This window comes from Octodon degus, unplaced genomic scaffold (assembly GCF_000260255.1).
Source record: "Octodon degus isolate 3935 unplaced genomic scaffold, OctDeg1.0 scaffold00018, whole genome shotgun sequence".
NCBI classification, from domain to species: domain Eukaryota; kingdom Metazoa; phylum Chordata; class Mammalia; order Rodentia; family Octodontidae; genus Octodon; species Octodon degus.
This window is the reverse complement of record NW_004524594.1, coordinates 2,812,148-2,838,740: the sequence shown is the minus strand read 5'-3', so window position 1 is coordinate 2,838,740 and position 26,593 is coordinate 2,812,148. Positions and strand designations below refer to the sequence as shown.

Below are 26,593 nucleotides of genomic sequence, written 5' to 3'. Positions count from 1 at the left end.
ACTGACTGACTGAATGGTATTGCTCTTTTAGCAGCAGGGATCAAAGCCAGGGAGGTGCCAGACACTGCGTGGCCCTTTTGGGGTTGCAACAAAGCCTCAGAGCTCAGTGAGGCAGGAAGTCTCTTTTCTCTGCGTCTCCCGAGAAAGCTGCTCCTCTTGGGTCTGCCTGTGCCCAGGTTCCTGTCTGGGTTTCAACAAGCCCCGAATCACACACTAATTACAGAGCACGCCGTGACACCATCTAGCTGCATGCAGGCGTGGCTGTGATTATTTGATCAATTTTCCAAGCCTGAGAAAGAGGGGGCAACATGGCAAGAAGACACGCTGGCGCAGAGAGGAGCGGTGGGGAGTGGAACCGTTCTCACCCCTGTGCTCTGAGTATCCATTAGGGAAGATGCCCATGGGCTGTACCTCTTGCCTGTCAGGCGCATGCGTGAGGCAAGGATGAGCCAGCAGGGTTCAGAGTCCAGTGAACTGGCCTCAAGGCTGGACTCACGGGGTCCCGGCTGGTGACCTATGCGGGTCCCTCAATGATGGGAAGCAGTAGGTCACAAATGGGACCATCACAGTGTTTCTCTCACTGGTAGATTTGGGAAGTAGGTGGACAAACTCAGATTAAGTTCTAAGGATTGCTGCTGATTTATGGGAGGACTCAGAAATAGCACCCTGGATCAGCAGTGATAGTACATGCCTGTAATCCCAGCACTCAGGGAGGCTGAGGCAAGAGGGTCACAAGGTCAAGCCCAGCTTGGGTGATTTACTGAGATGTGGTCTCAAAAATTAAAAATATTTATGTAGACACAGGGGCCTGGGGTTCGATCCCCGGCCATCTGCGCTGGCTCCACCCCTGGGTCATGCTGAGATGGTGATTGACACTGCATGGTGGTGCACACCTGTAATCCCAGCACTTGGGAGGCTGAAAAACAGGAGGATCACTGCAAGTCTGATTTGTGTAGTGAGACCCTGTAGGCCCTTTACTAAATATACTAAATATACTAAATATACTATACATACTATACTATATATATATATATATATATATATATATATATATATATATGGCTAGAGTGTGACAATTTGGGTCCAATTCCCAGTACTATAAAAGAAATTAAAAAAGGAAGAAAGGAAGGAAGGAAGTAAGGGAAGGAAGGAAGGACAAAAGAAGGAAGGAAGGTAGGAGGGAGGAAGGAAGGTTGTTACTATAGCAGGACAGGGCACAAGCAATCTAGAGAGGGGCAGACAGGAAATACATACAGTGCTGTGGGCCATGCAGTCTCTGGACAGCAGGTGACAGCCCAGTCACCACATATCCCTTCGAGGCACCACAGTGACAGGTGCTTGAAAGCATCCCTGACCTGGGCCCTAGTAACCATGCACCGCCCTGAAGCCCTGCCCTTCTCTGGCCATTTGTTGCCCAGGCCTATGGGGACAACAGTTTGGTCTGCAGGGAGCCCCTCTCCGGGGAGTGGCATGTGTCCTGGATGACATTCTGTCACTCTTTGTCACCTCAGCACAGCACAGTAGGAAATCATATGGTGGCTCATGCCAGCCTGGTGGGTCCTTTAGAGCCCAACTCAAAGACACTGTGCACCAGGCTTCTAGAACTTTCTCTCGTGGTACTTTGGTTCAGTCCACTGGACCCTGCATGCCAGAGGTCACCAGTGGTCAGTGCGATTTATCCCTGCAGCCTGTGCTTTCTACGAGCAGAGTGCATCCCCCCACCCCTTGTCTGCATCTCCCCATAGTGCCTGGCACATAGTAGTGCATACAGACATGAGTGGAATTCAACAGGGATGCTAGCTGTGCATACATATTTGTAATCCCAGCACTGAGGCCGAGACAGGAGTGTTGCCACGCATTCCAGGCCAGCCTAAGATACACCGTGAGTTCAAGGCCAACCTGAACTGTATGTAGCAAGACCCTGTCTGAAAAATCCAAAAAATCAAAACCAAAACAAAGCCAAAAAAAATACAGCACTGCTGTTGCATGGGAACTACCCAGGAAGCTTTGCACGAAGATGGAAGAGGGTGTCTGCAGCAGGCAAGAAGCACCAGCCAAGTGGTTGCCAGGAATCGCTCCAGCTGCAGCCCTGCCCAAGGCCCTCCACACCTCTCACCCCCACCTGTGATCTCCAGGTCTCTCCTGTCCCTTCTGGCCCAGATGTCTGCCCTGATGCTCCACCGACAGCCTGTCCCTGTCCCCATGAGATGGACCCTACCTTGACCGAAGTCTTCAGCTCGCCCCACTGGGCAGCCCCCAAGGGCACAGACACCCCGTCCAGGCCGAGGCGGAGCTCCCCGGCCACACTGTGGCGGGAGAAGCGGTCGCAGGTCCTGAGGGTGAGCGTCAGAGTGGCCGTGGGCAGCTCCTCCTCTGCCAAGGGCAGCGCCAGGCCCTCCTCCCAGGCTGTGTGCAGCTGCCTCCTCTTCAGGGCTGTCTGCGCCTCCACAGAACCTGTCCCGATGGCCACGCTGCCCTGCACGTAGCAATCGCAGCCTCCATCCTGGTCACTGGTGAGAGCTGCAGGCAAGGACAAGCAACACAGACCTGGGGCTTTCTGAGGACTGGGTGGGGGAGGCATACTCCTCATGAGGGCTGTGGAAGCCAGCTTCATGGGCATGACCTTGGGCATCTGCAGGTCCAGGCCTGTCACCCAGGCATGCTGCTGTCCCTGGCACAACAGAAACAGGAGCTCATGGAGGGGCAGGGACCGGTACAGCTCCTGGAGGGCCCAGGTCAGGACCTGGGTCTCCTTGAAGAGCAGTGACCAGAGTCGACACTTCCAGAGCCTTCCTGACGTCAGGAGCCGGAGATCTCCCCAAAGTCCAGGCCCTCCCCACACCTTAGGTTACTCGTTAGAGATGTTACTCATGCTGTGATTCATCTAGTCTGTAAGTTAAATATTTACCCCTTGGGGTGTGACTCATCTTGCTGCTCCATCCTGGATCCTGTTTTCTATCTGGGACCCTAGTGTTTTAATGCTTCAAAGTGTGCTTTGTATTAGTCAGCTTCCTGTCACCATAACAAATACCTGAGGCAGATCAGTTTATACAGAGGAAACTTCTGGTTGGCTCTCAGTTTTGGAAGATCCACCCATGGTGAGTTGGCCTCATTTTTGTGGTCCTTGGAGAGGCAGCACGCCACAGTCAGTGAGCAAACAAGCACAGGAGGAAGGGACGTGGGTCTCATTGACCCCTTTATGAGCTAGAGACCTTCCTCCAGGCCCCTATCCTAACGGCTGCACCTGCTCCCTCTAGTGCCACCTAGGGAAGCCAGCCTTTGCCACCAGGGACCTCTGATGGACACTTAAGACTCAAATCCTAGCATTTCCTAAACCTTTCGTTTGCTCCTGCAAGAGCGCTGCTTTACATTTTTGAATTGTGGTATTTTTAATAAGTTACAATGTGGATTTACCCAGAATTCCCCTCTGTGGTACTTTGATGACTGGCTCTTCAGTGAGAATTTGGGAAGTGGGAGCTGATACTTCTCAGGGAGAGAAGCTGAAGAACCAAGGCCACTATCCTGATGGATAGAGCTTCCTACTGAGTGTCCAGGGACTGCCCTGTCCTGGTTTCATCACTATTTAGCTGGAATGATCTTGGACCAGTCACAGGAGCTGGTAGACTTCAGATTCCTAGTCTGCAAAATGGCACTATCTTGAAGACCAAACATAATAAAGCATGTGAAAGTGCCTAAAAAATGTAAAAGACAACAAAAAGGAAAAGCACTCAAAGAAAGAAAGAAAGAAAGAAAGAAAGAAAGAAAGAAAGAAAGAAAGAAAGAAAGAAAGAAAGAGAGGAAACACTCATGCAAATAAAGAAAAACTTAGGAGCTAGGGATGTAGCTTAGTCGTAAAGTGCTTGCCTAGCTGGCTTCAATCCCCAGTGGCACAAACAAACAAACAAACAAACAAACAAAAACCTGTCCCGGTGTTCCCCTAAAGGCTTGGTCTCCAGCTGATGGCTTTGATGGATGGTGGTGGGACCTTTAAGAGGATGGGCTTAGAGGCAGGACGCTGGACCATTGTGGGTATGGCCTTGGATGGGGCTCTGAGATACTAGCCATTTTGCTTCTTGGCCAGCAGGCGGCCACCAGGCCTCTTTTCCCCTGTGCTCCTGCCTTGATCTTCTGCCCTGGTGGAGGCCAGAAACAAGAGGACCAATGACTGTGAGCCAAAATAAATCTTTCCTTCTTTTAAATTGATTTTTTTTCAGGTATTTTATCACACCAACAGAAAGCCAATCAACACAAAAAGAATAATTTATCACAGAAGCAGTTTATCTGGCCTCACTTCTAGTCTGTTTCCTTTGAAAAATCTTAGCTTTGTTTACTGATGGCCAAATGCATTGTAGGGAGAAGGACAACAAGGACATCCCAACTGCTCAGAAAGATGACCTGGTTCTCAGATCGTGGAGAGTTTTCTGACGCTTCTGAAGACCTTCCACGTGTAGCACAAAACCCTGTCCAATGTCAAGAGCATCTTTGGTAACGGCCTCTAGTTGTTCACCCCAAACTTCTCTTTTACTTGCACAGCCTACTAGGCTACATTTCCCAGGCTCCCTTGCTGTGAGATGTGGTCATGTGACTGGGCTCTGGCCAATGAGATATGAGCAGAACTGATAGAGGTTGTGCCCAGGTAAGGCTATTGGGGAAAGAGTGCCCCCTCTTCTGGTTCTTGTTCTCCTTCCACCTGCTAGATTCAGCTGAGAAGGAGGCCCAAGGGGTTCATGGAGGCTCAGTGGAAAGGATGAGTCCTTGATGTGGAGGAAAGATGTCTGCCAACCAGGAGCCCTCCCTTAGGAGTATCAAACACAGAAGAAAAAATCTATGTATCCAGGGACCATGATTTGGGGCTGTTTATTGGAGTGCTAACCTGTGTTCCCCATAATTGTAGACCCTCCCATCCTGCCTGCGTGGTCCCTCCAGGATCACGGGCACCCAGAGCCCTACACGCGGAAGATCGGTACCTTCTAGGCGAGTCACGAAGAGCTCAGCCTTATGCCGGTCATAGTCCAGGCAGTAGTGCAGTTTGGGTGCCTGGTTCCAGCTGGCGGCCTTCTCCGGGTTCCAGGTCTCCATTACACAAACATCCTCCACCACACCTGCAAGAAGCAAGACCGTCACTGCACCCCCGCATGGGGGTCCTGCCTCTTGCTGGTGACACCATTCTTACCTCTGCCACCTAAGCCACGAATCCAAATGCAAAGCTTCTGAAAGTCCCCAGTGGTGGTTACACCAAGACCACGCCAGAGGCCATAGCACCATAGCATTGCGCTCCAAGGGAGCATCGTACCCCAGGGGCCAAGACATGGGCTCCAGTGTCGGATGTGAGCTGTTGGGTAATAACTGCACAACCATGGACAAGCTCCTTGACTTCTCTGAGCCTCAAAGTCCTCCTCTTCAGAGTGCCTCTTTCCTAGTGTTACTGTAAACATTAAATGGAATAAGGCAGGGGAATTCTTAACCCAGAGCCTGGTCCACAGAGAGCTTTTGGGAAAGAAACCTGTCACAGATGTGTGATTCTGCTAACTGCACTGTAGGCAAATCATTCCCAGCCAGCCCCAGCTCCACCTCTGCCACTGAGCAGAGTTCCTGCTCCCCAAGGGCAAGCAGTTGGAGACACAAACATAAGATAAGAATTAGAAGAACCCAGCAGCTGTGGCCGAAGCCACTTGAAGCAAAGCAGAATTTAATTTTCAATGCTCGGGACCAATTCAGAGGCTAGCAGTAGAAGTGGCTATTAATTTCCAAAGTGGTTCATTATCGGGTCCTGCAGATAGTACAGAATTTCCCCAGGGCATCTGAGAAAGGGACCAGAAGTGACCAGTGTGTGAATCAAGACACATGTGTGCAAAAGGCCAGCTTGGCTTCCGAGACAACCCACAGGTGACTGCAGCCCTGGTGGCCTTTGGAAGGGCTCAGTGGAACCCAGAGCTCTCAGCTCATAGGCAGTTTCAGCCTTTGACATCAGAACCAACCTCCACTTTCCTAAAACTTGTGTGTGTGGGGGGGTACTGGGGGATGAGCCTGACACCTTCACACTGAGCCATACCCCTGCCCCTTATTCCCCTATTTTTCTTTTGGGACAGGGTCTTATTAGGTCATTAAGTTGCCTAGGGTTGACTTTTTCTGCAATCATTCTCCGGCCTCAGCCCCCGAGAAGGCTGGGACACAGGCGTGCGCCATCACCCCTGGCCATATGGACCCATTCTAAATCTGTCTAAAGTGTAGCTGGGCAAAGCTGGAGGTTCAAAGCCCACCAGATTTCTTCCTCGTGCTGCGGGCACTCCATACTTGGGTTCCCAGGCCAGCCTAGTCACTGGGCCTCTGGTCAGAAGCCCCATCTACTGAGCAGCATGGATGCAGGAGTCCAGGCCGGGCAATGGTGTGAGGTGGGCTCAAGGTCAAAGCCACTGGGCTGCTTCTACCTCTCTCACTCAAAATAAAGCCCAGACCTCAAAGTGCCATGCCTTCCTCCAGGCTTTGTTTCCCCCTCCTGGAAAGCTCCCATGGTCCTTTGAGTTGGAGACTACACCTGCCTGATATTTCACCCTCTGCCCACCTGGTACAGTCTACCTGTGGGCATTGCCCTGTCTGCTCTTGCTAATGAAAGGAAAATAAATAGTCACTTGAACGGTAGGTTTTGATTATGTTCTTTCTGCTGGCCCTGAATCGAGCAGGTATAAGCATTATTTTATTCACACTTTACAACAACCCTTACAGGATGACGATATGATGATCCCATTTTATGGACGAGGAGACTGAGGCCCAGAGAGGTTAGCAGCATGGCCGATGCTATGCAGCAAGTATATAAAAGGGCAAAGAATCTATCCCGTGACTCTGAAGCCCAAAGTTTAATTACTATGCTTTATTCTTTCTCCGTAGTTACACACCCAGGACCAGAAAGGGACTGTCTTGCAACTGCGCATGGCCAGGCCACACAAGGCATCGCAATGACCTTGACAGCTCCCTCCTGCATCCTCCCATCCAGCAAAGGGGACCCCTACCGTTCTGGGGAAGGATGAACAGCTCCTCTGTGACCTGCCTCTTGAGGCGACTGTCACTCGGAGGCTGAGGGCTGGTGGGCGCAGCAGGCTCCTCCGTGGTCCCCAGCGTGTAGTCCGCATAGTTGATGACCTCAGGAGCTGTCACGGCCGGCCTGGGGCCGTAGATGTCCGGGAATTTGAGCAGGGCTCTGGGCTGGACCGGCTCCGTGGATTTCTTCACATTGAACTGCAAACACAAATCAGCTCGCTAGGGGGCGCCTTGCAGGTTCCCACCCAGACACGCAGGACCTCACCTTCCACCGGAGGCAGCGAGAGGTGTGGCTCTGTTCGGCTCCAAAGAGGGAAAACAAAAGATCTCTTCGGAGCCCGCCGGCTCACAGTGCCACAAGCCACGCCAGGGCCCATGGAGATGTAGCCTGAATCGCCCACCCCTCATCCATCTGTGCCACTGGCCTCTCTGCCCTCTCTCCTCCATTTCTCTTATTCCTCCGGCTTCTCTCTTCTCCACCCAGGACTCAGACAATGCCTGCTGCAACCCTACCCCGGTGCAAATCCACACTCCTTCCCTGTGCTGGTCCCCAAAAGCTTTCCCAGCCTGGCCCTGGTCACCCCTGGGCTTACCCCACTTCTGTCTGCGTTGGATCTTGGAGGTGAGCTAGACCTGGAGGACCAGGAATGTGTGAGGCCGAGAGATGGGTGGGAGGAGGTCCCCATGACAGAGGGCAAGACAGAGCCAAGCTCACACCTCTATGTCCTTTCATAATCCTTAGAGTCCTGTCCTCTTCTGGGGTCTCAGCTAAACCCAAGTTACATTCATTATACTGTGAGGTGTAACAGAAATAGGAGGCAGACATTTAAATGAAAAGGTGTGTGACCACGACTCCCCTTCAGAGTCCTCCTCCTCGCTCAGAACACACTTATCCCATCCTTCTCACCACTTTCCGGAGCAGCTCTGGAAGTCTTCCTTCAGGAGGGTCTTTGGTTGTGTCGTAGCTGCCTTGATGTCCTGAATGAACTCAAAATGTCTCCCTTTCATGGTTACTTTGATTTTGCAGGAAGAGGCAGAAGATGCCTGTTGTCAGAGGTCCAGTGAAAAAAGTGGCTGAGGACACAGCCTCATGTTTTACCAGCTTTCTTGTCCCACTCCACACCTTTCAAGTACATCTTTTTTAAAAAAATGTTCTTTAATCTTATTTATTTATTTATTTGTTTGGTACAGATTCTCACTACACATCTGGGACTCGTAGTGATCCTCCTGTCTCAGCCTCCCCAGCACTGAGATTACAGGCATGTGCCACCACTCCTGGTTTCAGGGGCCTGCACAGCATGTGGTACCCAGGATTAAACCTGGGGCCTTGTGCTTGCCCGGCAGATGCTTAGACTGAGGAGCTATCTCCCCCGCCCTCAAGTGCATCTTAAACAGCTCAGTATTCTCACAGCAGAGCAGAAGTTTGGGAGTTGAGGCAGTAGATTCCAGGTGAAGAACAAGAATGCCTGGAGCAGGGCCTCCAGAAAGGCCTAGTGCAGTGAGCACAGTGGACAGGACTTGAAGCCAGAGTATCCATCTCCCATGGGCATCTGAGCCCAGGGAAAAATGGACGAGTCAGGTTTCCAGTGGGACCAGCATTCAGCATTTAGGGAACTGGTGCCCATCTGCGCCCGGCCGCGCCCCTCCAGCCCCGTATTGTACCCATCTGACCAGCTCCTCGGATTCTCTCAGCCTCACCTGTCTCTAGGACCTTGGGCCACTGGCTTCTCCCCCTCTGGCCACCTCTGCGTGGGTCAGCATCAGGTGGGCACAGTCCTGTCACCCACTCTGGGGCTTCTCTGAGGCTGTTGAGATGAGACAGCAGGACGCTGTCCACAGCAAGCTACCCCGGTGTGTAGATTCAGAGTCTGAGCGACCCAATTCAGAAATGGATGAAGAACCTGAGCAGCCATTTCTCCAAAGAAGTTCTACGAACAGCTGCTTAGCACATGAAAAGATGCTCAGCTTCACCAGTGATCAGGGAAGTCTGAGCCAAACTAAAACAGGAGCCACCACACACCTACTGGGATAGCTGCTGCCAAAAAGCCAGAAAATGCCAGGGGTAGTGGTACAGGCTTACAGCAGTCTGAGAAGCTGAGGTTGGAAGATAGCAAGTTCAAGCCCAGCCTGGGTAACTTAGTGAGGCACAGATTCAAATAAAAAATGAAAAAGGGTTGAGGATGTAGCTCAGTGAAAAGGCTCTGGGTTCAAGCCTAGTGCTGTAAAACTAACAAACAACAAAACAAAAAAAACAGAAAGTGACAAATGATATGGGGATGTGAAAAAATTAGAAAGCTGTGTACTGCTGGGAATTTAAATGGTACAGCTGTTGTGGAAAACAGCACGGCCCTTCCTTAAAGAACTGAGTGTGGAATTACCATATACATGTGTGTGCAGCCCAAGGAATTGGAAGCAGAGGTGTCGAAGATGTGTTTGCATACCCGTGTTCACTGCAGGGTTATTCACAACAGTTGAAGCACGGAAGAGACCCTTATGCCCACCAACAGAGGAATGGACAAGAAAATATGGGCCACACAATGAAATATTACTCAGCCATAAAAAGGAAGGCGATTCTGACATATACTATGGCATAGATATACCTAGAGGGCACCCCCTGGTGAAAGGAAGAAGCCAGTCAAGGAAGGCTGATGCCACACAACCCCACCTTGCCCGTGCTTTAGAGGTGAAAAGTGGAACAGTGGTTGCCAGGGGCTGGAGGGAGGGAAGTGGAGAGCTGTGGTTTAATGAGCACAGCATCTGTTTGATGACGTGGAAAACACTATGCAGATTCGTGGTGGGGCTATTTGGACACCATTATGAATTATGTTACGGTGGTGAATTCTGTCATGTGTACTTTACACAATTAACAAAATGAAAAACTAAAAGCCCAACAACTCTTCAGGGAGAAATTGACTTTTCCATGGAGCAAACAGGCAGTGAATTCCTCTCCTTCCTCCTCCCTCTCTTCCCCACAGAGCCTTCACTGCCATTTGGGTGGAAGACGGCACCTGGAGACCCAGCTGTCACTCTAGATGTCACTTGGTGGCTCCGTACTGTGCCCAGCCCTTGCCTTTGCTTCCTAAGAAGAGCCCTTCCCAGGAGCCTCGGGCTCTCCTCCCACCGCTCCAGGCCATGACAGATGGCCAGGGCAGGGACAGGTGGATCCGAATAGTCATCTAATGAGCAAATATTTATTGAGCCTTATTGCAGGCCAGGTCCTGTGTGAGTGTTAGAAACGCAAGCGTGGTGAACCCAGACAGATGCTGGCCCTTACGGGGCTTCTGCTGGGAAAGCAGAAATTAATTATGTAGTTAATGATCTGTAAACAAACTCTTCGCCTTAGCAGAGGTGCTAGACAGCCCCTTTTTGACATGATTAACTTTTCACCTAAAGGCTGTTTGTTAATTTTAGGACTCGTGCTGGGACATCCTTTTCAAATTGCAGTGGCAGGGAGGAGTGGCCCAGCTGGGGGGAAAAAAAAAGTCACAGCTTTGTCCTTAAACCTGAACTTGAAGGAGAAGCCTGAAAGCACAGGACTGGGCAGCACGCTGAGAAAGAGAACAGCAGGGGGCCAGCCTGTTAGCTCAGCAGACTAACGCGCTTGCTTAGGCAGGGCACAGTGGCCGGGTTTGATCGCTAGCATGCTGTGCCAGCCTGGCCCATGGGGCGTGCTGAGACAGGGATTGAGACTGGGTGTGGTGGCGCATGCCTGTAATCCCCACGCTTGGGAGGCTGAAAACAGAAGAATCACTGCAGGTCTGACCTATGTAGTGAGACCCTGTAGACCCTGAAGACCCTGCCCTAAATACAGAAAAAAAAAAAAAAAAAAAAAGAAAGAAAAAGAAAGAGACCAGCGGGATCCTGTGTTCAGGCTTGAATGTGAGACCACTTGGTTGAACTTCAGGCTCTGCCAGGTGCCTGCTGCGTGGTCTTTGGCCCCACTCATCACCCTTCCTGGGCCTGGTTTCTCCCCCTGCACATCTGGGATTCTGGCAACAGCATCTATGTCCTGAGCTGATGGAGGGTGAGGTGGTGGCCACGGAGGGCCCCTGGTACAGAGAGTTGGATACAGCAAACCTCCATATAAGGGCCAGAAAGATTTGTTTGACCCTGCAGCTTTGACTGGTTCTATGCAAAATGGGGGTGACAAAGGCACAGGCTTGCACAAACCCGGAGATAGCGCCTGTCCCAAGGAGCCCTGAGACGACCCAGCTGCACGGTGAGGTTCTAATACACAGAGTTATTTTAAGCCACTAAGTTTAAGTTGATTTGTTATACTGCAATGGCTAACTAATACAGTTGCTTGTGAGAATTATCCAAGGAGGTATAAAAAAAATACAGATACAACTGTGCAACAGCACATACACTAGAATGGATGCAATTAAAAATGTTGACAATGGCAGAATTGGTAAAGATAGAAAACACAAAAATGTTTGTCTGCTGTTGCTGCTGCTGCTGCTGCTGCTGCTGGAAGGAGAAAAAATGGCAAACTGTTTTGGCCAAAAAGAGTTTTAAGAGTTAAATATACACCTGCAACCCAGGAGTCCTACTCTAACAGCTGAACTGAACTGTCAGCTTGATGGGCTTCAGAGGTCAGTAGTGCATGCCTCTGAATGTGTCCGGGCGGGTCGAGGAAGCTACAGCTAGTCCCTGGCCCCTTGCTCTCTGGTGCTTTCCCCTTATTCTACTTCCTGCTCACCATGAACTAAACAGCTTTGCTCCCCCAGCCCCTTTAAATTAACCCTTTGGGTCCCAGGCGTCTCATCCTGTCCAGCAATGGGAAAGGCAACCAACACAGGTGCTCTTTGGTATTTGCAAAGAGAAAGGAGCTGTGAAGCCGCAGAAAGACTTCAGCATGGCTAAAGGCAGCAACTTCACTCACACTACCTTCAAACGAAGAATAGCCCAGGTGCATATGAATAAGTTCTGGACTTGTCCTCAACAATGAAAAGAAATGGGTTTCAGGGACTGTCGGTGGTGTGACAGAATCATAAAACATGCTAAGCTGAAGAAAGCGCAAACCACAGCCACGGAGGGGCCAAAGCCATTTACGTCAGCGCTTCTCGGCCAGGAGTAACTGCGCTCCTTAGGGACATTTGCAGTGCCAGGAGACAGTCATGGTTGTCACATCTGGGGATGGTGCTGTTGTTACTGACGCTGTCACCATGACGGGCTGGGCACTATTGCAGACAGAGAGCAGGGATGCTGCTGAACACCCTACCGTGAGTCAGACGTCCCTGTATCTTAATGCGGGATGCTATGACAAATTGCCCAGATTAAACGACAGCTGTTTATTTCTCACAGTTCTGGAGGCCGGAAGTCCGAGAGAGGGGCGAGTGGATCCAGTGCCTGGTGAGGCTGACTGCCCTGTGTGCCTCACTGTCAGGTCTCTTCTCTGGAGGTACCAGTGCCACGCGTGAAGACCCTATACCTATGTTCTAACTACTTCCAAGGGGCCCCCTATGCTCCTGGAGGTGGTCTTCTCTAGCTGGCCACAGCAGTGATCTCAGAGGTGGTGTCCCAGTGCCCATGAGGGCGATGTGGCCTCCGCCTCCTCTACGTTCCTGTGTATGGGACACCATGACGGCGCACACTTTAATACACGTGACCTCCGCTCAGCCCCTTATGGAAGTGCTGAGTTTTTCATGCCACGTGTTCTAATATTAGTAAAGGAAAGTAAAAACAAGGGAGCAGTTTTCTCTCTACAGCAGGAAATTGAGGCTCAGACAGTTTGAAACTGGCCCGCGGTCGCACAGCTAACATATGACAGAGCAGGCTTTGAGAAGAAGGCCCCCGAAGTCAGAGGCCAGTGTGGGCAGCCGTCCAGGCCTGTCCAGTTCTGCGGGCTCCATCTCTGGATCCAGCCGCAAAAGAAAAGATGAAAGAATCCGGGTCACTGCTCCTGATTCTCCAGCAGGTGCCGCAGAGCTGGGGATGGTGCCCGCTGGAGTGACAGCCCCATGTGCCCCCCTTGGCTTGACTCTAGGGCTCAGCTTGGGTTCTTCTCTGAGACTGGAGTTGGGCGTGGACCCTGTTCACACAGAGTGGTGGTGTTTCATCACCCTGACCTGCCAGCGGGCTCTTTGAGTCTTGCGCAGTTTCCACGCCCCCTTCTGCACTGCTCTCCGAAGGATCCCAAGTCTCTGTGTTATCTAGGGCAGTCCACATTTTCTGCAAGATGGAAACTTATGTGTTCAGTGTGGTCTCTGTGGTTGGACCTATAGATCTCATCTTAATTTTACAGATCTCTTTTCTTAATTTTTTATTTGAGGGGTCCAGGTTTCAAATGTCAGTTTTCCTAGGAAAGTATTTTTGTTATTAAAATCTTTAAAATTGGGCTATGCCTCATTTCCCCTTTTTAAAAATGTTTATTTTGAGGCAGGTTTTCGCTAAGCTCCTAAATGGCCTGGGCTGAGCTCGAACTCGCCATCCTCCTGCCTCAGCCTCTCAGAATACTGACTATTAGGGTATCAGTCTGCTTGACACTGAATTTAGGGTCTGCCAGAGAGGCCACAGAACATCTTGATTCCACCATCCTTGTGTAATTGGTGAAGCTCCTGGTTGTGGTGATGATCTGCAGCCCTGTTATTGTGTCACATCATTAAGAATGATCATTACTGGCCGGCCAAATAGCTCAGCGGATTAAAGCACCTGCAAGCAAGTGCAGGGGCCAGGGGTTCGACCCCTAGCCTCCTGTGCTGGCCCTGCACCCTGGGGCTTGCTGAGATAGCAATTGAGACTGGGCGTGGTGGCACACACCTGTAGTCCTAGCTCTTGGAATGCTGTAAACCAGCAGATCACTACAAGTTCAATCTAGTAGTAAGACCCTGAACATACTGTAGACTCTTCCCTAAAATACAAATAAATACATAAATAAATAAATAATCATTACACTACTGAAACTTGACTGTTTCTCTCCATGCAAAGACCAACCGGAGCACTCGAGGTCATCCTTGTGGCAGTGCCCCTTTTATACACTGGCATTCCCAGACACTTTTTTCTGAGGATGAGAAGGGAAATGCACTCTACAGAGCCCTGTGTGCATGAAATTTGACCTATCAGGGGTGACATGACATGGAGAAAAGCAAAGGGACACTAATCCAAGACACCTGTCCTCAGATGTGTGGAAGGAGCGGGAGTTTCTACCCTAGAGGATGCGAGACAGTCGAGCTGTAGAATGAGGCTTCACAGCAGGGATGATTTTACTCAATTCTTTTTTTTTTTTTTTTTTTTTTTTTGTACAGGCTCTCCCTATGCAGTTCAGGTTGGCCTTGAGCTCACTTTGTAGTCCAGGCTGGTCTTTTTTAAGCAAAATTTTTGATATACAGGGTCTTGCTACACAGTTCAGACTCATAGTGATCCTCCTGTCTCAGCCTCCCCAATGCTAGATTTACAGGCTTTTACCACCAGGCCCCAATTCTGGGGCCAGGATGGTATGTGGTACTGGGGATTGAACTCAGGTCCTTGAGCTTGTCGGGCAGCACTTATGCTGCTGAGCTATCTCCCCAGCCCTGCTGAATTGTTCTTATACTTTAGTTTTAAACCCAAAGTCTCCCTGGTGGGTTGGGTTGCCAGCCAATCAGATGAGACCACATACACTCGGTGCCTGATCTTGGTATTCACCTGCCCTCTGCTCACAGCAGACATAGCTAATCAATCACAGCCTTGTTTGCTGCTGAGATGCAGCCTGTTCATCTCTGGGAAGCCACTAGCAAGGGATAGGAATTGATAGAAGATGAAGGATGTTTGCTATACCTGATGCTATTCCTCTGATACAAAGGTAAGTAAATATAGGCATTTTCTTTTCTTTTTTGCAATGCTGGGAACCAAACCCAGGGCCTCAAGGATGCCAGGTGGGGCTCTGCCACTGTGCTGTACCTCTTGAACAGTTCTCTAAGGCCAAAGGTCTAGAATCTGAGCTAAGAAGACCTGAGGAAGAACTGTTCGTCACCAGTATATCACAGGCGGCTTCCAGGCAAAGGAGTCCAGCATGCCCAGGATTTGGGGGGACTCATGACAGAGAGCAGAGGTGTCTGTTATGGGAGCAGGCAGAAGCCTGCATCAGGAGGGGAGCAAGCAGGGGACGCAGGGTCAGCAGAGCAGGGAGGGGAAGTTGGACAGATGGAGCCGGACAGCAGAGACAGTGCCAAGTGCTGAAGGGCCTTGGATGCCACAAAAAAGAAGACTTGAGTTCTATTTTCTGAATAGGCACCCCCATGCCTTCTTTTCCAGCCTCCCTTTTGGAAGGTTGGAGTCCTCAAGTGTCACTAGACGGCCACACCAACTCACGGGCCAGACTGGCTCCTGGTGTGACTCTCTGTGCCTTCCTTCTGATTGTTGGGGCCATGTCCACTGACAGGGATGGAGCCCTGTCAATAAGGTCTTGGCAGGAAGAGGGTGTGATCCCATGGGGCGGCATGAGGGCATCACTCAGCAGTTATTTTCAGAGGTGTGGACAGTTAAGGACCCAGTGTGGGAGGGTGGGTATTGTGGGGACAGGAATAGCCAGCACAGGTGACATCCACGGGTGGGCCTGAAGGTCACCAATGCAGACCAGCTTGGCTGAATAGGGAGAGCTGCCTGGCAGGAGCTGAGCTGCCTGTTGAAGGAAGGGCCATCTTGGCAGGGAGGGAGCAGGGTAAACATCGTCGCAGTCTGTGCCAGCAGGGCTTCCCTTGGGCCAATGCCACTGATGAGGAAGGGTCCAGAATGCAGGCCGGATGTGCGGCACAGGCAGGCTGGGCGGGGGAAGGAGGGCTCAGAGAGAGCCTGGAGACAGCAACGGTTTCTGGTCCAGCTCTCACCCCCCAAGTGTTCAGTTCCTTGCTCTGTTTATGAATTCTGGGCACAAGGCTTTGCGCGTTCAGGGACTGAGTTCTCACAACCGTTCAGTGCTGATGACACTGCCAATGGGGCGGCCAGCTAAGGCACAGGAAGGACCAGTCAGGGGCTGGCGGTCACTTGTGGAGGGCAGGCGGATTGGGCTGCACCCTGGAGCCCTGTGCCCCGCCCCTCTGCTGCTCATCTGCAGCAGAAAATCAAATCACATTGGATGCCCTGTACAGATGGCGTTCATTCCTGCAATTACCTTTTCATTTACTGTTGAGATCAGTCAGCTTTCCCAGGGTGGCTGGGCGACTGCAGACGTGCCCACCCTCTGTGCTTCTGAGGAAGGAAAATATGTGGAGCGATGGACTTGCCTGGATTCCTGTAGCAGCCTTGACCCACTTTTTCAGACTCGGAACCATGAGTAGAGCCAGGCACCAACTCCCGGCTGTGCATGTCGGTCGGATTCTCCACAGCATCACAGGCTGCAGACCCGGGGTCCTCCCAGGCCCCAGGAGCGCTGCACGGCACAGGGCCTGCTGCTGTGACAGGCCACTGACTCCTGTCCTTTGACAGCTTGCTCTTCTCCATATTTGCTAAGTGCATCAACATTTCCCTGCACACTGTGGGAGGCTGAGGCAGGAGAATCGTGAGTCTGCACCTAGCCTGGGCAACTTGGGTGTTTCCTGTTTTGCTAAATGTCATCCTGATCTGCTTGGGTAAGTGAAACCTGCTGTTGTCTGCTAAACCCTGTCTCTTCCTTCAGCTCACATGTGGCCTACCCACAAACCCACTCTGTTTCCTACAAGCCACTGCCACTGACCTGGCCAGGCCAGGCATGCTGGTGTATGCCTGGAATGCCAGGTAGGGAGGCAGAATCAGGAGGATCACTGCAAGTTCAAGGCCAGCCTGGGCTACTTACTGAGCTGAAGGCCAGTGTGAACTATATAGTTTTTTGTTTGTTTGTTTGTTTTGGCAGAACCGGGGATTGAACTCAGGTCCTCGTGCTTGCAGGGAAGCACTTATTCCACTGAGCCATCTCCCGGCCCCAACTATGTAGTTTTTAAAGACAAGCTCCTCCATCTCTGCTGTGGAGTGGGGCAGGTCTCCGTGACCACTTCCCGGGAGTCCCTGAGCTCCTGCACCACACCCACCACACATGGGGAATTGACTGACAGGCACCTCGGCGCACTTGGAGTTGGTTGGAGGCTGCTGGGAACTTTTCTAAGTGTTGCCTCGTTCCGTCTTCACCAGTGCCACAGCAACCCCAATCGTCATCTCTGTTTTCTGCAGGGGGAGGTTGAGGGTCACCATGGTGGGGTTGTCCAGTTAGAAATGACAGTGTCTGAGTTCACACCCAGGCTTTCCCGTCTGTTTGCGTCCTATTATGCTCAGCAGCTTAAATCATGAGAAGCAGCTTAATCATGAGAAGCGTATTTTCATTCTAAGAGCCAGTTTTCCTTTATGAGTAGCAGGTGAATCCATCTCCCTCGACTGTATTGAAATACCTGAGGCTAAGTAATTCATTAAAAAGAGAGAGATTTCTCGACTCAGTTTTGGAGGTTGGTGGTCCTAGTGGTGGGGCATCAAGGCCCCATGGCAGATGGCACTAGAGTGGGGACACATATAAGAAGGAGAGGTCACGTGGCAAGACAGGAAGCCAGAAAGCGGTTCTGGGGTGAGGTTCGCTCTTCCAACAACTCCTGCCCTGAGAATTAAGCAGTGTCCATGGGACCTGCTTCAACCCCTGGGGGAGGAGCAGTGTGCTCAGTGACCTCATCACTTCCCAGTAGGCCCCGCCTCTTAAAGGTCCCAGCACCTCATACTGCTGTCAAACCAGGCATGGAGATTCCTCTGTGACCCAACACTGATACTAGCAGGTGTCCAAAATCAAGAGCCAGGCTCCAGGGTAGCAGATGAGGCCGGATCCCTTTTCTTCCTCTGTGTCTAAGTGTTTCTGCTGAGGTTGCTTCACAGAGGGCGACAGCCTTGCTCCGGCCTTGAAGACCCCAATCCTTGGTGTGCTCATTAGACGACGCATTTAGAGCAGGAGTGCAGGTCTGGGACAGAGCCCTGTGCTTCATTGTGGGTGAAGGGCCAGCCTGGAAAGGTCAGGGTACCAGGAGATGCCAGTAAAGTGCTCTGAGGAAAAAGGCGGCCGTCTAAAATGCTGTTCCTGTCTGCTCTTCCTGCTGACCCCAACCCGCTTTCCCTACAGCACCTCGCTCTCCAAACCCCTCCTGCTCCAACAAGGCCTTCTCGGTCAGTGGGTCGGTTGGAGTGGAAGGGCAGCGTCCCTGCCCTCTGCCTCGGTCAGCAGACTTCTCCCTGGGACACAGATCTCAGCAGGTCCCACCGGGACTCAGGGTGTGCGTTGCCATGGGAATGGTGAGCTCTGCCTCTGAAGGTTACCTTAGCTGGAGGTTTCAAACACTCCACCAACAGTTGACCAGGGGAGCAAGGACCGGAAGCGCCAACCTGGAAGACCACTTCATACCCGGTGAAGCTAGCTGGGTGCGGCAGTGCACGCCTGGAACCCCGGCGCTGTGTGAGGCCCACGCAGGAGAATTGTAAGTCTGAAGCCAGCCTGAGCAACTTGTCCCAAAATAAGAAAAATATATATTTTTTAACAACAACAAAAAAGGCTGGGAGTTAGCTCAGTGCGAGGCTCCCTGGGTCCAGTGGCATGGCTGTCACACTCCCTGCTTGTCTGCTTTCTGGCAGAGGAGACAAGCTCAGAGAGGCACCAGCAAGCTCAGCACCTCTCTGCGCCTGGGATTTGCAGTTTGGCTGCAGGGAGTGGCAGCAGCCCCCGCGGATCCCCTGCCCTGCTTCCTTCCTGCGCTCACCGCTCACGGAGTCTAGCATTCAGTCGCTTAAGCTTCCTCCCAGCTTCTGTTATCTCCTAAGCCCTGCTCAGCTTCCTAAGAAGGTACGGTGCACCTCGAATTTAATGAGCAGAGGTAGGGTGGGAGCGTCAGTGAAAGATGCTGAAATCCTGGAGGGTCTGGCTATGTGAAAAACTCAGCGTCCCAGAATTCCCGCAGGACCCTCGCCCCTCTGTCTTATTTATAGCTACGTATGCAGTGCCCTCCTGCTCTAACTGTTCCATGTTCCTGGAAATGTGCTGGCCAGTAAATTCTACAAGGCAGCTAGTATATGCCATTAGTTTAATGGGAAAAATGGTAACGCAGGCCAAGGCGGCTCCAAGCGCCCTATCAGCTTCCTCCGACACTGCACAAATTGCCTAGGATTTTTCTGTAAAGCAAGGGAGGTGCTCATCACCTACAGAATTAGTGCCCACTGAGTCTCCTGGGGGAGAGGGTGTGTGTGTGTGTGTGTGTGTGTGTGTGTGCGCGCGCGCGCGTGCACCACAGTAGCCCCACTGAGGATGACCAGGTTCTCTTGGCATCACCCCAGCCTGGCAAGGCCCACATGTTAGGAAGTGATACGGAAAGATGCTCCCGAATGCCCTGATAGGACCTGGACACACAGGGCTCCCGGAGCTAGGGTGGGGCATACTGGAGTTCATGAGGGGCTGAGGCTCAGGGAGGGTGGGGAGATGGCAGCAGTAGTGGGCACCATGCTTGTGGGGCAGGGCTGCAGGTGCCAACAGGAGGGTCTGAGCGCTTCCTGCCCCGCTCCTGTGAGACTCCTGGGCCACACAGGGCTTTTGCCACGCCCATGTGGCCTTACCTTAATAAGCACCCACGACAGGCTGTGAAAGCTTATTAAAAACTTGCCGGTGATAGATGAGTATGTTAAAAATGAAAGTTCAAACACTCCACAGAATTCTTTTCAAAAAAGGGAAAAAGACCTAAATAATTTCTCAAAAGAAGCCATGTACATGGGCAACAGGAAAAAGGCCTCAACACCACTGTTATGATTTACATCTAGGTGTCGACCCAAAGCCTCAGGTGCAGAGAAGGTGGGGCTTTTGGAAGCTGACTGGCTCCTGGGGGCTTAGAGCCGAATTGCTGTTGGGAGTTGGGGTATGGTTGGAAGAGTGGGTCACGGTGGGCTTGACCCGGAAGGGTCTGCCTCCATTCCCAGCTCCTCCTTCGTGCTACTTCCGGGTTTCCATGCCTCGAGCAGCTCTCTCCCACCACGGCCTGCACCATGCTGTCCTGCCTTGGAGCCAGCTGACTAAGAACGAAAACAGGAGCCAAAATAAATGTCTCCTCTTTTAATTTGCTGGTGTTGGATATGGCATCTCCTCCCCCCAGGAGAAGGTGACTAGAACCCCCAGGAATCGGCAGGGAAAAGCAAATCAAAGCCACAAGAGGAAATTCCTTCCTCCAGTCAGAAGGGCTGTTTTCAAAAAGACAAGGTAGCAAGTGCTGGTGACAGGTGTGAGGAAAGAGAACTCCCACACTGCCGCGGAGAAGGAGGGTTGGCACAGCTATGATTTCTTGAGGTTCTTGAAGAAACAGAAGTGCCATATGATCCAGGAATTACACTTCTGGTTTCTGCGTCCCAGGGAGAGGAAGTCAGTGTGCTAAAGAAGAGACATCTGCATCCCCCCGCTCCCCGAGCAGGATCCGGAACCAACTTGAGCAGCCAGCGATGGCTGCAGAAAGCAATGGAAGACTCTCCAGCCGCGAAATAAACAAGGGGATCCTGTCGTTTGTGACAACGTGCATAAGTCAGACCTGGAAACGCTGACAAACACTGTATGTATACTCTCTCAGAGGTGTAAAGCTCTAAGAAGTTCATCTCAAAGAAGCAGAGTGTGGAATTGTGTCACAGAGGTGTGGGAGGGTAGAGAGGTGGGAGGACACGGAGACACTGGCCGATAGGTGTAGAGTGACAGTGACATAAAAGGAACAGGCCCCCGTGTTCTACGGCACAGTGAAGTCACTCAGTCACTTTCCCACTGCCGGACACCACGCCTGACAGACACAACACAGGAGGGGAGGCTGAGCGTGTCTCGTGGTTGCTGTCCACACTGGCTGGCTCCAACCAAGACAGAAACAAGATGGCAGAGGGGGCAGAGGACAAACGGTGATTCCTGTCCTGGTCTTTGGGAAGCAGAAGGAGGAAAGGAACAGCCAAGGGGGAGAGGGGTCTCCTAGGCCACACCCCCAGGGACCTCCCTCTATCCACCAGGCCTGGCCTCCTAACATCCAGCTATGGATCACAGGTGGCTTAGTCCACTGAGGAGCATAGTGGCCCACGATCCAGTCACTTTCTGGAAGCTCCGCCTCTGAACACATGAGGCTCTGAGGGAAATTCTAGATCAAACCATAGCAGCAATGACGCATTGGGTGTTTCAAAATATCTGGAAGAGAGTTTGTGAACGCTGCCACTTCAGGGAAATAATAAATGCTCCACGTAATGGGTGTGGTAACCACCCTGTTTGATCATTCATAATATACACGTATATTGAAACGTGATCTCGTGCCCCATAAATATGTAAAATCATTGCATATTTATTTTTTTACTTATTTACTATCACCGGGAATCAAGCTCAGGACCTTGAGCTTGCATAAAGCACTCGTGCCACTGAGCTACATCCCCTGCATACTGGTTTAAAAAAGAAATGCCTACCTCATACAGAGAATGCTGCCTTCTGACAATTATTTTGTCACTCTGTAAATTTTTACTTGCTTCATTATTCATATTCACATATGAATTTGCTTGCTAACTGTTGCAATAAGTATGTCTTATTGTATGTTTCAGGGATATAAATCAGAGAGTACAAGAGTAACTGCAAAAATGAGAAGTTGGAAATTTTAATAGGCAAACTTAAAAATATGCTACAGTGAGATAAGCTTTGTACCCATTGGAATGGCGATGACCAAGAAAGGAAGAAAATAATAAGTGGGGGTTGGGAGAGCTCAGCGGCATAAGCACCTGTCTGGCAAGGGGAAGGTCCTGAGTTCGATCCCTGGTAACCACCCCCCTTCACAGAAAGAGAATAATAAGTGATGAGGAAAAGGTAAGGAAACTAGAACCCTCGGTTAAAAGCAGTTTAACAAAGCAGTTTGTCAGTTCCTCTAAAAATTAAATATAGAGTGAGCATAAGATTGGGAACTGAACCCAGAGGCATCTACCTGAATGAACCAAAAGGAGACATTCAAATAAATGCACAGGAATGAGCCTGGTTGTCCCATTCACAAGCATCCAACAGCATAATTAACCTGAATGTCCACCAGGGGACAAAAAGACAAAGAACATAAGGGGTGTGTGTGCGTGTGTGTGTGCGTGTGTGAGTATGTGTGTGTGTATGTGTGTAAATGAGACATTTTTTCAGACACAAAAATAAGTAACTGACACACGTTATTACATGGATGGGACCTGAAAACAGGCTAGGTATAAGAAGCCAAACACAAAAGGACCCATGGTGCACAGGTCTTTTCATGCAAAATATTCAGAATTGACAAATGCATATTGTTAGGAAATAGGTTAGTGGGGACAAGAGCTGGGGGGAAGGGCAGAACAGAGTGACTACTTAATGGATGCAGGGTTTTCTTCTGGAGTGAAGGAATGTTCTGGAACCAGGGAATGTTCTAGACCAGAACTAGCATGCCTGTTGTGTGGTGACATAGCAATGGGACTATACCATGTGACATTAATTCATACTCATTACAAGCTTAATTTTGTATGAATTTTACCTCAGTACAAAAATACATCATACCATCCATGTAGCTCCATGGCCCCGCAGGAGGATTGGTGAATGTTTTGGTGCAGGCAGAAGTGAAGGAACCCTGCTCACCAGGCCCTGCCTGCCTTTCGGCCCTCTTGGGCTCCCTCCTGCCCCATTTGCACAGGTTCCTTCCTCAGGGTGGAGCCCTAGACAACCTCCCTTCTGCCCTGGTTAGCTTATTCTCCGGCTGCAACTCTCTGCTGGGCAACCAGAGTCCAAAAAACCTCCCCCGGCCTTGTGGCTGCATCAGCTCCATCTCACACCCTTACAGAACTAGCGCCACTCCCCACCAGCCACACTATTTGTGCTGTGCTTCTGTCCCCTGTGGTCTCCCCCATGGGGACTGGAAGGAGGCCACTGTAGCCTTGGAGAGGGCAGCTACCACTACTAGTCCTGGGTGAACAGTATGTGCTCAATACATATGATCAAGAGAGGCAGGGTAGAAGGGACAGAAGTATGGAAGGGAGCAAAAAAGGGCTACTCCCTCTCATCTGTGTTCCTTTTGAGCTCTGCTAACTCATTCCACCTTTTTTGTTTGTTTGTTTGTTTGTTATTTGTTTTGTTTTTGTTGTACCAGGGATTGAACTCAGGCCCTTGTGCTTGCCAGGCAGGCACTTACCTCAGTGAGCTATCTTCCTGGCCCTGTTTCATCTTATTAAATTGCCTACAGGGGTCGTTGGTATGCGCAGGCATACTAAGTCTGATTTTCACTTGTAGAAACCTTTAGTGCTTAGCATTTTTCTCAGTGAGGCCATTCTCCTCCACCCTCAAAGCATGGTTTTGCTATGTGAAGGAGGAAGCTCTTTAGATGCTGAGCTCTGGGACCCTGGAGCTGTCACTGGCTACTAGGAGACTGTCTAAATCACATGCCCAGAGCCCCTGAAACTCTGAAAAGGACACAGCGATATTTTCTGTGAAGTTAATGAAAGGTGCTGGTGAACCGCATTCTACTAAGAGAAGAGCCACGCACCTCAGTTATCTATGTGCTGTGCCAGAGGAGAGGTAGGGAAGGAAGGGGGGATGTGATGTGTTGGTACCTGCCACTGGGAAGGGACTGATGGACCCAGATGGGCAGGTCCACTGGCCGAGGGTTTCAAAGGACTTCGTGTTTCCAGTGGGTATGTGCTCATCTCCCTGAAATAAGCTATGCTAATTTCTTGATGAAAAATTCCTACTGTCTTCCTTGTTGCTAAGCAACCAGCCCAAACATGTTTACTGTGTAAAATCTCTCTGGAGGGTCCCAAACTGCACCTGTGCCTGCAGCCAGGATGCGCGAAGAGCGCTAAAGAAGGTTCTGGGTGCTGACCCACAGAGGAGAGGTCTATAGGCCTTTGCGCACGCATGTGGGGTGCTCTGCGGCCCATACACAATTTTTCCTGCTAAAGTCTGCTGGAGCCAGACTCCCTAAATGTGATTCTATGCTCTGCCACTGAAGAGGTGACTGAAACCATCTGTGATTTACTTTTCTCATCTGTCAAATGTAAACAGTAACGATGTATATTGCATACATAGGCTCAATGTCAGAATTGACATTAACACGGTTGAAGTGTTTCAAACAGTGCCAACACAGATGAAGGACTCCATACATGCTAGCCATATAAACCTTGTTTGTTTGGGTTTTTTTAATCACCCTGTGGAAATGGAACTTTCATTGTTGCTGTTATTATTGTTGTTGACATAAATGGGAGAGTTCATCAGTCAACAGGCTGGCTAATAGGAACCTAAGGAATAAATCAGGCCAGGGATATGGGTCAGTAGTAGAGCAGGTACAGGAGGCCCTGGGTACATCCCCCAGGATGAAAATTGAGTAAGTAAATGACTTAAGAATTCTTGGAGCCCAGACCATACCACAGCCCAGACTTGAATTAGTTCCAGAAGTGGGGTTAGCAGGATTTAGCAATTACTGTGGCCTATTGTGATCTCTGAACAATAGGGAGACCCCAAGAAAGCAAGCACCTTGAACTAGCAGAAGTTGTGTTTTAAGCAGAAAGTGGAGACTTCCTTGTTAAGTGTGTCCCAGCCCTATAACATGTTTGTGATGAGACTTGCTTTGTTGTGTGTGTCCCCCTGCCTTAGCGAGAGCATCTGCCTGTCTTTTCAAGGCTGTGTCCCAGGCCTAGAGATTGCTCATTAACTTTTAATGCATGAAGTAATTAACATGGGAGGCAGCCTTGGGTTCAACCCATCTTCCCTCCAACAAGCATAATGAAGACAAATGAAGTGGGGGCACCCTAGGGGTCACTGATGGGTCTGCTAATGCCCCGTTTATGGTCCCAGGGTGTCACTGTGGCATAGGAGGTCATGATAAGACAGATAGCAGAGAGCTGCCAGGGGCCCTTATTTTTTCCAAGTTTAGCCCCAAAGTCCTTCTGGCCTTATGCTCAACTAATGTTTACAGGCATTGTGTCACAAGATGACAGTTTTTCATGAGAATTTTACTGATCTATAAGTGGTAAAGGAAGGTACACAAATCCTGAGGGAACAGTGGGTGAATTCACACAAGGTGCATGATACATCATATAGCCAGCATAGAGGTGGAGAGCACAGTGAGAAAGCAGAGCCCAGATGTGTCCCCACTCTGTTCAGTCTTTACTTGTTCCCAAGGTCACACCAGAAAATCACACACAGCTTCACATCCCATGCAAAGGGATCCTTGGCAATGTGTCCTTTGTGTCTTCCCTCTCCTGCTTGATGTTAGACATAGTAGGGTGATTTAATTCTAAACATACATTGAAGGGTTATCACATGCTTAACTTCAGGCCAGACATTGGTAAGGAATACAAAGAAATTGAAGGACACAATTCTGACCTTGGGAAGCAAAGACCCCCGTGTACACACACGACTATTAATGGTTTATTGTGAAGCACCTGGCAGGTTAGTGGAGCATGCTCCTAGATGTATCTGAGGAGGTCATGAAATCAGGACCTTGGGCACTACAAAGGGTCCCTGACCACTTTCTCCCTCATGCTGTTGCCTTGCTGTTCTTCCTGAGAAGCCTAAACTGAGCAGCTCTTATCCACCAGACCCTTTTGGCACGGCATGATCTTTCTCCTCTGGAGCTCGTGGGTCACGGAACCCATCTCCTGCGACTGTGGACACAATGAAACCTCTCCTCTTTTAAGTTGTAGGTGTCTGGAGTCGTGACCTAGCACTAAAAAAATATGACTAGCACAACATATATTGCTAGAAACAAATTCAGCTCTTCTTTATATCAGTTCATCAAGCTTGGACTCAACCCACTAGGGCTCCGTGGGATGGCACTTGGGCATCCCCAGTCTGTTGGAAGGAGGATAGGATTTTATAATTTGGTAGCACATGGCAGGAGGGCCTGGGCTATCACTGGAAGAGGTGTGGTGACCATTCTACAAGCAAGAAATCCTGCTAAAGTCTTGAACCCCATGTTAGCATGATTGTTTTCAACATGCTTCTTAGGGATCACTCTAGGGCCCCCCCAATCTGTGCACTTCTCAGGCATTTGAATAGACCCATTTTAAGGTCACAAGGTATGTGCCATGTGGGAAGGATGCAAAAAGGAAAGCTTTCTATTAACAGGACTGAATTCCTACCACATGCTGGGCTTCGGGGTCCTGGGCTGTGGAAAAGGGCTGGGCGGTGGCTATGCAGCTCCTTATGTGCGGAAGAGGCCGCCTCTGGAAGGGCTGGGACCGGCTGAGGAGCACTGACAGAAGCACAGGAAGAAAAGCTCCTGGGGGAGGGATGCCAGGGTCTGGATGCTGCATGCAAATAAATTTAGAAACAACCAGCGGAGGAGATGCAGTCACCCTTTCCCTGCCTTCCTGTCTGTCTCTCTGCCCCAGATACCAGGTCACTGTCAAGCTTCCTGAGCTGGGCTGGTAACAGAGAGGCCCTTGGCGATCCTGCTAGACCAGGAGAGAGCAATGCAATGACACTGAGCCCATTGGATTCAGAAAGCTTTGGTGGAGAAGGGTGGATTTGAGGTTCTGAAAGCTGGGCGAGTGTTTAAGACCTACAAGGGGAAACCTGTTGGAGCCATGAAAGCGGTCAGTGATCACAGCCTGCTGCCCTACGCTGAGCAGGAGTTCCTGAACTTTCATGTTCTAT

At 50.5% G+C, this 26,593-nt stretch overlaps 1 protein-coding gene across 1 annotated transcript in view; it reads right to left on the bottom strand.

The window, feature by feature from the left end:
• The window catches only part of Syt13 (synaptotagmin 13), a 37,535-nt gene that overhangs the window by 7,405 nt on the left and 3,537 nt on the right, over positions 1-26,593 (bottom strand). Inside the window, exons 2-4 of the mRNA XM_004627016.2 lie at positions 7,008-7,233; positions 4,968-5,102; positions 2,219-2,520 (exon numbers count right to left, since the gene is read on the bottom strand). Of these exons, the coding sequence (XP_004627073.1) occupies positions 2,219-2,520; positions 4,968-5,102; positions 7,008-7,233 (663 nt within the window). The remainder of the gene's footprint in view (positions 1-2,218; positions 2,521-4,967; positions 5,103-7,007; positions 7,234-26,593) is intronic.